At 38.2% G+C, this 10663-nt stretch overlaps 3 protein-coding genes across 4 annotated transcripts; all 3 read left to right on the top strand.

Moving 5' to 3' along the window:
• LOC117638959 (mediator of RNA polymerase II transcription subunit 17) lies at positions 1-3343 on the top strand. The gene is made up of 10 exons (XM_034374205.1): positions 1-127; positions 507-683; positions 761-896; positions 972-1152; positions 1242-1436; positions 1518-1723; positions 1797-2065; positions 2141-2327; positions 2424-2546; positions 2635-3343. The coding sequence occupies exons 1-10, from the start codon at positions 39-41 to the stop codon at positions 2995-2997; spliced, it is 1926 nt and encodes a 641-aa protein (XP_034230096.1). The 5' UTR covers positions 1-38; the 3' UTR covers positions 2998-3343.
• Positions 3344-3634: 291 nt separating this feature from the next.
• On the top strand, positions 3635-8953 carry LOC117638957 (Werner syndrome ATP-dependent helicase-like). Its single transcript, XM_034374202.1, has 20 exons — positions 3635-3861; positions 3994-4033; positions 4108-4205; positions 4280-4423; positions 4511-4737; positions 4823-4930; positions 5021-5220; positions 5335-5472; positions 5545-5680; positions 5780-5965; positions 6053-6294; positions 6389-6509; positions 6592-6741; positions 6831-6867; positions 6981-7128; positions 7213-7426; positions 7502-7644; positions 7732-7871; positions 7944-8063; positions 8145-8953. The coding sequence occupies exons 1-20, from the start codon at positions 3775-3777 to the stop codon at positions 8718-8720; spliced, it is 3255 nt and encodes a 1084-aa protein (XP_034230093.1). The 5' UTR covers positions 3635-3774; the 3' UTR covers positions 8721-8953.
• A 131-nt stretch (positions 8954-9084) lies between these two features.
• Positions 9085-10604, top strand: LOC117638962 (protein cornichon homolog 4). 2 transcript variants are annotated; one of them, XM_034374211.1, is made up of 6 exons: positions 9085-9339; positions 9442-9510; positions 9591-9703; positions 9775-9915; positions 10006-10091; positions 10222-10604. In XM_034374211.1, exons 1-5 carry the CDS (start codon positions 9262-9264, stop codon positions 10073-10075), a joined length of 471 nt encoding a protein of 156 aa, XP_034230102.1. In that variant the 5' UTR covers positions 9085-9261; the 3' UTR covers positions 10076-10091; positions 10222-10604. The 2 variants fall into 2 exon arrangements, with proteins under 2 accessions (XP_034230102.1, XP_034230101.1); XM_034374210.1 differs by having other exon boundaries at positions 10006-10604.
• Positions 10605-10663: the final 59 nt, after the last annotated feature.

Raw genomic sequence — 10663 nt, 5'->3', positions numbered from 1 at the left:
TGCGAGCTCAACAGCACAACACAAAAACGTCAACAAACATGGCGTACTCCGTAAATGTCGCAATTGAAGCGCCCATTGAAAATCAAATACAGGAAATTTCGTACGATGGAACGGAAGTTTATCAGCAGTAAGATATCATTTTTCATTTGGCAATGTTAGAATTGAGTTCCGAAGATCCTCAAGTCATGTACTTGATTGTCTGTATGAAGAGTGAGGCTAAGGGTCTTCGAAACTTGCCTCTCAGTTTTGTATTTTCAATCCTTTTTCATTGTTTATATCACTGCATTGAAACCAATTGTTTGTAAACTAATAGTTCTGCTTCAACTAAGTTCCTCTGCAAACGGCCATGTTTCGAACTTAGTTAAAATACTCGACTAGCGGCTTCTGCTAGAGCTTGCTCTCTGGGGTTTCTCTCGAGTTTCTCTTGAGTTTCGGCCCTTCTGTGGATTTTCCTTTTTAAATTTTCAAAGTGCTAATTTGTGTTTTTGTTGTCAATTTTTGTTCAGACCGCTCTCTATGTCAGAGAGTCTCTCCAAGCTTGCAGCGAAAATTGATTTTGGCAAAGGGCAAGAGGAGAAAGAAGAAAAGCCCAATGAAAAGCAGGAAGATGAGGCTGCTGCCAAAGACCCTGCTGCATATCAGTCATCCTTGTGGCCTTGGGACTCGGTCAGAAACAAACTCAAGTAAGTATTCAAATGTGGTTAATAGTATTGAATTACAAATTCTTTGATTAAATGTGTTCATGAATGTCTTATTGTAGAAATGCACTGACAGAAGTATGTGTACTGTCGGATGTCCTGGCAATTGCGAAAGAAAAGCGATACCTTGTCTTGGATCCTGTCCCGCAGGACCCTCCAGAAATCAAGGCCATGGTAACAGTATATGCGAGGAAAAAGGTGGGTACCCCTTGTGTTTATCTTCTATTTTCCCTGTAGTTAATTTCGTTAACTTACTCTCAATTTTTGTGCCAGGCTCTTGGTGGTGCAGCAGCAGTCCTTCTTACAGGAGCCGAAAGACTTCGTACAAGTCAGAGTGAGCTCGTTAGGAATCGAAGTGTTCCTGATTTTCATTTAGAACTGTTACAGCTACGTAAGAATTGGAGGCTCAAAAAGGTTGGGAACTCCATCATAGGAGATGTTAGCTATCGCACTGGTGAGGCATTGATGATGATTCTTGTAAACAGGTGTTATCCATCGAATTGCTTTTATAGAATTATCAAATTTGGCTCTGGAACATTTCAGCTGGATCCAAGTTTGCGCAAAGTGGTATGTTTGAGGTTAGCAAAGCAGAGGAAGATACTCCGTCCAACTGGAGTCCTCCACCACCACAGTCCCCCAATGCAGGCCCTGCCCCTCCTAAGACTCCCTCTGCTCTGAGAGTAACACTTCCCAGTGAACTTCAGGGTGTTGCATTCATTGAAGTTCACTGCCGCAAAGGTATCTGACTCCTCCTTTTCTGTTTGAGTGTCCCAGGTTTTTGGATCTATTCAGTATTAAAAGTATTATTATCCTTTTCAGATGATGAAGCCCTCTTTTCAACCACTGTAACATCTGCAAGCTTGAACACAGCTGGTCCTATGCCTGATATGCATTGGCAGAAAAAGCTTGAAGCTGCACAGAATGTTTTGTTTTGCAAGGAACTTTTTAACCAGCTTGCCAAAGAGGCTGTTCAACTTCCTGGTCCTATTCCGCACATGGTTGTAGGAAATCAGATTGTTGCTTCGGTAAGAAATCTATCAATGCAAGTGGACTTGTTTTATGTTTCTCTTTTGACTGTTCTGGTGTTTTCCTTTTAAGATATTGCCTGGTATTCAACTTATCATTGGACTTCGGCATAGCACCTCATCTAATAGCAAGAAGTCATCTGGTCCTCCTCAGCAGAAGAAGTCTGATCATGATCACGTGCTTGAACATTCCATTCATCAGTTGCTAAGAGAAGTGCACCATAAAAACACTCATCATCCTTTCCCCCACCCTTCATCTGGTCCTCTAGGTCCCAGCAAGCAGCGTTGCTTAGCAGGACCAACTGCTGTAGACCGGCATGAGTTGACAGAAATGTCAAAAAGGTATAGAAATAAGGATCTTTCCTGTTAAACTCATTGATCATTGTATATTAACATCTGCCCTTGCTTTTTTTTCAGTCAAACATTACTTGAGCAAATAATAGAGCAAACTCAGCACTTCACTATGAGAAGACGTACAGAATATGTTCTAGACACAATTGCCAAAGAAGTGAGAGATCCGTTGATTGTCTCCCATTGGAATTCAATCAACTCTCCCACAAAAGCATGCGTTAAAGTCAACATCTTGACTCATGGATATGATACGGTAAAGTTTTTAACAGATGTCAAAGCATTTGAACCAGTAACTTTTAAAGCGCTGTGAAACTGTTATTTTTATGTCCTATTGTGATGATTATTACAGATATGCCGTACTCTTTTGACCATTCACGTGGGGAAGAAATCTCTGAAGTGTATATGCAGGGATGGCAGTGTCATGAACATGTCGTATGAAATCCAGGAATTAAGAGATCTACTTATCTGCCAGGTTAGCAACTTTGAAAGTATAAATTTGGTGTCAAGTTCCTATGTCCTCAAGGCTGACTGTAGACTGTATTTTCATTTATTTGTCACAGATTCACCAACACCAGATTACAGCTGTTCAAGCTCTTGCCAAATGCATGGGCTGGCAGTTGCTGTCCAACAGCATGCATCTTGGTGTAGGCGAGGTCCAGCAAATGGGTAATGCCAGCAGCTGCATCCTTGCATCACCAATCGGAGATCGTCTAATCGCAGTTCGTTGCGAACCTCAAGCTGGAGTACATGTGTCTATTGCTCACTCCCCTCGGAAAGATTTTTTCCCAAGTCAGCTTGTGAAGGAGCGGAAATGGGAAAACTTGGGTGGTAGTTACAAAGAAGTTCGATGGGATAAGATGGAGGGAAAGAATTTCTTGAACAAAATGGAGTTGTTAATGGCAAGTCTCACTAGTTCATCTTGATATTCGAAAATATCGAATAGGAAATGTGTATCATAAAATCTAGGTATATCATAAAATATTTATGCCCGATTTTTTCTTATTATTACATTTATTTAGATGTGACTGTGAAACTATATGTCTGTATATTTTGTACTTAAACATGTGAATATTTTAAATTGTTATTCAATGAAAGGTTTTGTAGAGTTCTTTTTCTTTCTTTTTTTATTGCCCACTTGCTTGTACTGTAAAAAACACATTAGCTCTTAAAGTACCTGCTCTGGGAAAGGGTGTCCTCAGTAACTCAAGAGAGTGGGACCGCACTTTCCCTACCTCAGATATTCAGAGAAATACACCTAGATGTACTTGATACCAAGGCATTCTTATTTTCTAAAACTTACTGAAATGCTACAAAATGTCAACTGGAACCCAACTCAAAAATCAAAAATGCACACATCACCTTGGGATCCGCAGACTGGCTAATAAAAATATATGAGCAGTGGGAATTATCAATATTTCTCAAAATTAACCCGCCTTCCACCAAATGTATCACTTCCTCACGTAGAATTATCGTTGAATATCAAATTTAAAGGCCCGGCTCTAATCAAATTGCCCCGCGTAATGAAGTTTTCCATACTCACAATATGTTTACAGACATAAATTTTTCATACTTGGCTGTGGCGGTGCTTTGTGCTTTGTTTGACGGTGGCTCGAGGAACTTAACGGACATTATCTCCGTCCGATATCTGTTTGGAAATGACAGGATCATCCTTTAAGTCTGCCTTTTAACACCTTTGCGAAATGGATTCTGAAACTGATAATGGTTCGTTGTGGGAAGAATGGGATGAATGTTTGAAAGGACTAGAAGAAACAGAGAATTTCGAAGAGGTTAGCAAGGTTCTATCAATTCCATTTTATTCACAGATTTCTTGGACACTGGACTTTGACAGTTTGTAGTTTGCCTTTTTATTGATTTGTGTTCATTTATTTACCCTTGCGAATGGTTTTTTTTTTTCTCAGGATCGTGAGGAAAGAAAGACAGCGAATGAGAAAGATGATGGTATGTTGTAAGTTTTCCTAAGCATCATCGAGTTTCAGTTTATTTGTCAGCTTCATTTAGGTTTTCTTCGGCAGATCGACCCAGCTCGGAGCATCTAGAAGTTTTGCACAAGTTCTTTGGACATTCTAATTTTCGCCCCATACAATGGGAAATAATCCGATCTATCATCAAGGTAGAGTGGTAGGGTGTAAAATCTTATGTTTCAGTTTTGATCAAATTTCAACAGTTCTTTCTTTCTCCTTTTAGGACCGGAGGGACAATTGTGTAGTGATGGCAACCGGTTCTGGGAAAAGTTTGACATATCAGTTTCCTGCTGTCTTCTCCAATGGGCTTTCCATAATCATTTCTCCCCTTATTTCCCTCATGCAAGATCAAGTTTTATCTTTGCAGGTGTCCATGTATTAACGTCATTGAATCAATTTGGTGTATGTACTTGTGTCTGATTTTGCTAAATTTAAACCTGTGAATTTGTTACAGATGGCTAAAATCCCTGCTGCATTCCTGGGAAGTGCTCAGGTCTTAAAGGACAGAGTCATGACAGATCTGCTCGCAGGAAAATTGCGAGTGTTGTACATTACTCCAGAGTTCTGTGTGAAATCACAATTTTTTAGTCAAATGGCAAACAAAATAAATATTACCCTAGTGGCTGTTGATGAGGCTCATTGTGTGAGTCAATGGGGTCATGACTTCCGTGGAGATTACAGGTAATTTTACTTTGATAATTTATACTGACCTAACCATAGATGTTAAAAAATTCTTCCCTTTATTGTTCTCCTTTCTCTCTTCCAGAAAGCTGGGCCCAATTCGTCAGTCAATTCCCGATATTCCATTTTTAGCTGTAACAGCAACTGCCACACCTGCTGTTCGAAAGGATATTTGCGAATCTTTGAAACTAATGTAAGTTCTTTTAAGCCTTAGTTGCCACATTTTACAACTTCATCTTCTGTAATGAGCTTTATTAATTGTTTACGCTTTCTGTTTATTTAGAAATCCAAATATTGTCTGTTCAAGTTTTGACAGACCGAATCTCTTCTTGTCTGTATCTTCAAAGTCTCATGACATATTTGCTGATCTTCGAAAGTTTATGGTGAGGTCAGAAAATGGTAGAATATTCAGATTTGATGGCCCCACCATTGTGTATTGTCAGACAAAGAAAGCAACTGAGGCAGTATATCTCATCTTACGAGGTACTAAATATTTAACATTTTTGTTTTGTTTTTTTCAGGGGGGGGAGGAAGATCTTTTCCAAATTAATTCGATTAATTGAGTGGAGTACCAAAAACCCTTTATTTTTCTTTCAGACAACCAAATCAATGTTGATTTCTACCATGCACAACGTAAGAATGTAGAGCGTACTCAGGTTCATGAAAAGTTCATAAGAGATGAACTGGATGCTATAGTTGCTACTGTAGCATTTGGGATGGGAATTGATAAGCCTGGTTAGTAGAAAATTTCTTTATCATTTGTTGATATTGATCCTAACATTGATCAAAATCCTCTGAATTTCCTAGATGTCCGCAATGTTATTCATTATGGTGCACCAAAGGATATAGAGTCTTATTATCAAGAAATAGGTAGGGCAGGTCGTGATGGGCAGCCCTCTAAGTGTCACGTGTTCTACAGTACAAAAGATTTTGCAATAACTCAGTGAGTACTTTCTTCAAATACACAAACAAAGAATTTTTTTAAAAATATTAAAAAATTAAGAACGTATTAATTGCTGCTAACTCGATTTTGTCTCTACAGGCACCTGCTCAGTAATCTAAGTGGGGCTTTCCTGGAGCATCGTAGAGAGATGGCAAAACTAATGGAGCGCTATTTGGACACAACTGCTTGTCGAAGGCAAACTCTTCTTCTACATTTTCAAGGAAGCAGTTTTTCACCTAATACTGTTGAAATGAAGGAAAACTGCTGTGACAACTGCCTTGCTGGGTATTTCTTCGGCTTAACCTGCTTTATTTTACTTCTTGCTTTAATGTCACTTTACCGGTCATTGAAACCAAAAATTGTCCTATCTAGGATTCTACAGAAACATTCAAAAGGTCCCAATAATGGAATGCCCAATCCCACAGACTTGTATGATTTCACAGAAGATGCCGAGTTGATTCTTAAAACTGTTGTGGCCTTCGGAACTAAAGGCCTTACACGAACAATACAGTGTCTTAGGGGCTCCAAAACATCTCACATTCCTAACAGAGCCAAAGATGAGGAGTTGCATGGCAAAGGGAAACACAGGGGTGAAGAATGGTGGAAAGCTTTGAGTAAGTCAGTTTATTTTACATTACACAATATTCAGCCACTGCAATGCACCTCTCTAAAAATTGTACTTACTTTTAAAAAATTTTCTACTATCAGGTCGTTTACTTATTCGTGAAGGCTTCCTTGAACAGAAGTACCTCCAGTTTAATAAAGAAGTCAAATCCTTCCCCCTTCCTGTGATGGCAGTCACTAGCAAGGGGCAAAAACTGTTGCTCAGGTACAATGAACTTATTAATTTGACCTTATTTTGACAGCTCACTTCAGTTACCCATTCGAATGTCTTATTTCCTTTCCTATAGCTTGGCATCGAACAGAAGAGAAATTTCTGTCATGTTGCCACCAGGACATGAATTGCATAAGTTGATCTTAAAAAATCTGAATCTCAAAGCTGCGAAGGAAAAGAATGCTGCATCTTCTGGGACTTCCAGTAGTGATTTAATTCTCCCTGAGTGCGTGTTTTATTCACAAGGACCTTGTCAGTATTGTATTTACTTTAGTGTTGTATTTACTAAATGAAATTGGTTTGACTTGTTTCCAGCTCATTGACTTCAAGCTCTCAGGATAACAAAACCCAGGTAAAGTGGTCTTTTGTTCCGCAGTCACAAGCCACTTCATCCTGTAGTGATTAGTGCTTTACTTTAAAATTTTCCCCTGCTAAATCTCTTGTTTCATGTTACTTGCTTTTTAGAACTCACTCTTCCATTATCTGCTGAGAATAAGAAAAGATCGAGCAAATGAATTAAACTGTGCGCCCTTCCAACTGGCCAGTATTCAAGCTCTAATAGAACTATCTCTTCTGAGACCGTCTAGTGTTGATTTCTTAAAAAGTGGTTCCGGTGAGTGTTCCACTTTTAAAGTGTTTTGGTATCTTTTGTTCAACACATGAAATCATATGCTGTTCCTTTCCTCTATCCATTTAGTTGATGGCTTCACTGAATTCATGATCCAAAGAGACGGTACCTTTTGGATATCTCAAATAGTGAAGTTTTGCAAGGAAAATGGTCTTACCACCGATGAAGTTCAAGCAACCTCTGATACACAACCATCTGAAGGCAGTTTACCTACATCCTCTAGAATAACCTACATCAAATTTCAAAAGCAGCAAATGACTTTAGAGCAATTAAGCACTGAGAGGTTAGCCCAACTTTTTATTCCTACCCTGTGGGTTGTCTGACTTCACTTATCTGTCTGAGGTTTGATTTATTTCAGGAACCTTGTCCGGAGTACTCTAATTAATCACCTTTGCGAAGCCTTGAAATTAGGGTTGCCTCTTGACCTCCCGAGGGCTGGAGTTATTGATGAGATTCGGGAAAAAATTGTTGAAGTTATCAGATCACCTCCAGTCAATTCTAGTGAGTTTCTTTCTACCATTCAGTCAAAACTTTTCAGCTAGAATACTAAGCACTGTTTAATGGGACCCGGTAATTATTTTTTTTCAGATATAGGCAAATTAAAGCCCATTAAAGAAAATTGTCCTGAATTTATTTCATATGATCAGATTCATCTGGTAGTTGCACACTTAACAGGTCTATATAGAGCAAGTGGAGGGCAGAACACAAGTGCAGTTGCTCCTTCAAAAGTAATAAATATTTCAGCTATCATATTTTAATTTTCACTGCTGCATTGCTTCACTCTTTTCTTTTCTGTGTAGGGTGGAACTATGCCCAACTTGAAACAGTTTGCAGCAACAACCTCAACTTCTATTCCTAGCTTCAAATCTGCTGCTAAAGAGGTACAATCCCAGAGTAGTTTGGATACATTGTGGTCAAAGGTAAATATCAATCACCTTGTCTTTTTTTTTTTTTTTTTTTTTAAAGTGCAGTTTGTAACATTTTTGTTATTTAATTCACAGACTACTTCTGCAAGCAGTTCAAAGAAACCTGTTAATCATTCCTTTTGGCGTGACCAGTTTTCCTCAGATGATACAAAAAATGCAGAGGATACTGTTGGTGTACCACAAGAACAAGCCAATTTGAAGGAAGACTCTCCACACCCCATAATCAGAGCAAATGATGAGCCACAGTCTGAGGCAAACCATGATGTGTCTTTTGTTGCATCGGTGGTGGATTGGGACGAGGAGCCTTTTGAAACATTTCAAGATAAGACTGATGTTAACAGTGACATAGCTATTGTGGGAGGGAAAGTTCAAATTGGAGCAACCAAGGATTCTGGCATTTCTCAATTACAGTCCCAGGCGCCCACCATTCCGAGAAGTGTTTCCGCTCTCAAATCCTCCATTCCAAGTTCTGCCAATGTAAATGATAAGACTGAATTGAATCGAAGCCTGTCTCTAGATGAAGTATGTGGAAGTCCACAAAGTGGATCACTTCCTAGACCCAAAAGAAAAATGCCTGAGTGGATTACCAAGCCTAAAGCCCAGGCTGAAGTCCTTAAAAAAATGAAGAAAAACTCTTTGTTTAAACTGTGATGTTCTCCTGTAATACTAATTCTCTTTTTTAACTTCTTTAACTTTTATTTTGTTTTATTTCAACACCATTACTCTCTTACAACTTCATGGTTTCTTTATTCAGTAATTTCTCTGGAAGTTGCTTCGGAGCTTCGGGTACATCACATTCCTCAAAATCATATTCTTGAAGTTAAGACATCATGTTTGGTATAAACCGGTATTTTGTTTTATTCAATAAAGACCCCACAACATTATTTGGTATCTGTTTTATTCTGAACTCCTTCCTAGTGGAAACATGTCCAACTTCAGGCAAAGAGCAAGCCAAAAAGAATTTAAATTTTCTGGTGACTAATTTTTCATAAGTTAGTGACAAAGTTCTCATACATGCCCGGCTGATAACCTAAGTTCTGCGGTGATAAGTGTTTGTTTACATCTTGCACACTTCAAAGTTCACTTAATTTCATTTGCATTCTGCGGTCGTCATTTTGCTGAAAATCAGCCTTCAGTTTCTGTTCTGTGGAACCTTTTTTTTTTCGTCGGATCCCATTGCTCAAATTTCAACATGATTTTCTCAGACCCAGTACTATTTGCCGTATGCATGCTGGAGACCGGTGCTGCCCTTTTCCTATTGGTGTATTTTGTATCCTTTTACGGCTGTTCCTTCCTTAGATTTGATAATGTCTTATGTAATAGGTATTAAACTATTAGGACATATAGAAAATTTGTCCTTAACCCTTCTCAGATTATAACTCTGTCAGATCTTGAATGCGACTATCTCAATGCACAACAGTGTTGTTCAACTCTTAATCAAGTATTAAATTTCATGCATTGTTTCTGTGTTCTGTAATCTGTAATTCTGCTTAGTGCTAATTTCAATGTTTCTCTTCGCAGTATGTTATCCCAAAAATGGTTGGGCATTTGTCAATGACAGCAATTTTGCTTTTACACGGACATTGGGTTTTATTTCTTACCGCTCTTCCAATAGCTCTGTGGATATTGTATGAGTAAGTGTGATCCGAGAAGGAAGAATGGTTTAAAAGGCAGTCTGTTTTAATATTTTTTTTATTTTTTTCAGATATTTTAAAGTACCTGCCGGAAACCCAGGTGTATATGATCCCACAGAAATTCATAACAGAGGGCAATTGAAAAGACACATGCGTGATTCCCTCATTCATCTTGGTTACAACCTTTTAGCATTCTTCATGTATTTGTACTGGTAAGTGTCGGAGGTTTTGATGTATTTTGGGTTTGTTTTGCCTTTGCTTTCTTCCAAGAAATCTCTAACCGTTGTGTCTTGTTTTCCCAGCATGATTATCTCCATTTTAAAAGATAATCCAATTAAACAACGTGATGATGAAATCCAGACTGACTTCTAGAATTGTTCATTTGAAGGTAATCTCTGTTTTCTATTGGTTATCATTCCAGCTTCAAAGTACCTTAGTACCTTGACAAGCTAATTTTAAAGAGGCTTAATTCTCTGACATTCCATTCGATTCATTTTTTTTCAATTTGTATTCTCCAGCCTGTCTCAGAGGAAGGAGGGTAAAAGTGTCGTTCGTATATATTTTGCTTTTCACCTTCATTGAGGTACTTTGATATACTGTGTGTAGATTTGCTATAACGTATTAAATTAAACAAAATAATTTTGATACAGAAATTTTGTTTGCAATTTTGATTAAGTTGCTCTGTGATAATTATAAATACTTGTGAACAGAATTAGAAACCTGTAGTTATTTATTTTTTTGTACTTGACTAGTCATATTTGTGTGACAAGCTATTTTTTAAGTGTGTATGTGTGTGTAAGACATGTAGTGTAAGTGCCCTGACTCTGACAGCATCTGCAGTTTTAAAGGAGCACAGAGCTTGGAATAAATTGGACAGAGGAATAAAATTTCTACAGGTTTTCATGATGTTTTATTGGGCACCAATTATTGAGCAACTCCAACACTGTAGAGACTTTTATC

Source organism: Thrips palmi, unplaced genomic scaffold (genome assembly GCF_012932325.1).
Source record: "Thrips palmi isolate BJ-2018 unplaced genomic scaffold, TpBJ-2018v1 HiC_scaffold_10, whole genome shotgun sequence".
In the NCBI taxonomy this organism is placed as follows: Eukaryota; Metazoa; Arthropoda; class Insecta; order Thysanoptera; family Thripidae; genus Thrips; species Thrips palmi.
Note: the sequence above shows the minus strand (reverse complement) of the source record. Positions and strands in the feature narration are given on the sequence as shown.

Coding starts and splice junctions, on each gene's coding strand:
- LOC117638962 (XM_034374211.1), top strand. CDS start 9,262: ATGATTTTCTCAGACCCAGTACTATTTGCCGTATGCATGCTGGAGACC. Junction 9,340..9,441: donor TTTTCCTATTGGTGTATTTT/GTATCCTTTTAC, acceptor AACCCTTCTCAG/ATTATAACTCTGTCAGATCT. Junction 9,916..10,005: donor TTCTTCATGTATTTGTACTG/GTAAGTGTCGGA, acceptor TTGTTTTCCCAG/CATGATTATCTCCATTTTAA.
- LOC117638957 (XM_034374202.1), top strand. CDS start 3,775: ATGGATTCTGAAACTGATAATGGTTCGTTGTGGGAAGAATGGGATGAA. Junction 5,473..5,544: donor GATGGGAATTGATAAGCCTG/GTTAGTAGAAAA, acceptor TGAATTTCCTAG/ATGTCCGCAATGTTATTCAT. Junction 6,742..6,830: donor AGTGATTTAATTCTCCCTGA/GTGCGTGTTTTA, acceptor ACTTGTTTCCAG/CTCATTGACTTCAAGCTCTC.
- LOC117638959 (XM_034374205.1), top strand. CDS start 39: ATGGCGTACTCCGTAAATGTCGCAATTGAAGCGCCCATTGAAAATCAA. Junction 897..971: donor CAGTATATGCGAGGAAAAAG/GTGGGTACCCCT, acceptor TTTTTGTGCCAG/GCTCTTGGTGGTGCAGCAGC. Junction 1,724..1,796: donor GAAATCAGATTGTTGCTTCG/GTAAGAAATCTA, acceptor TTTCCTTTTAAG/ATATTGCCTGGTATTCAACT.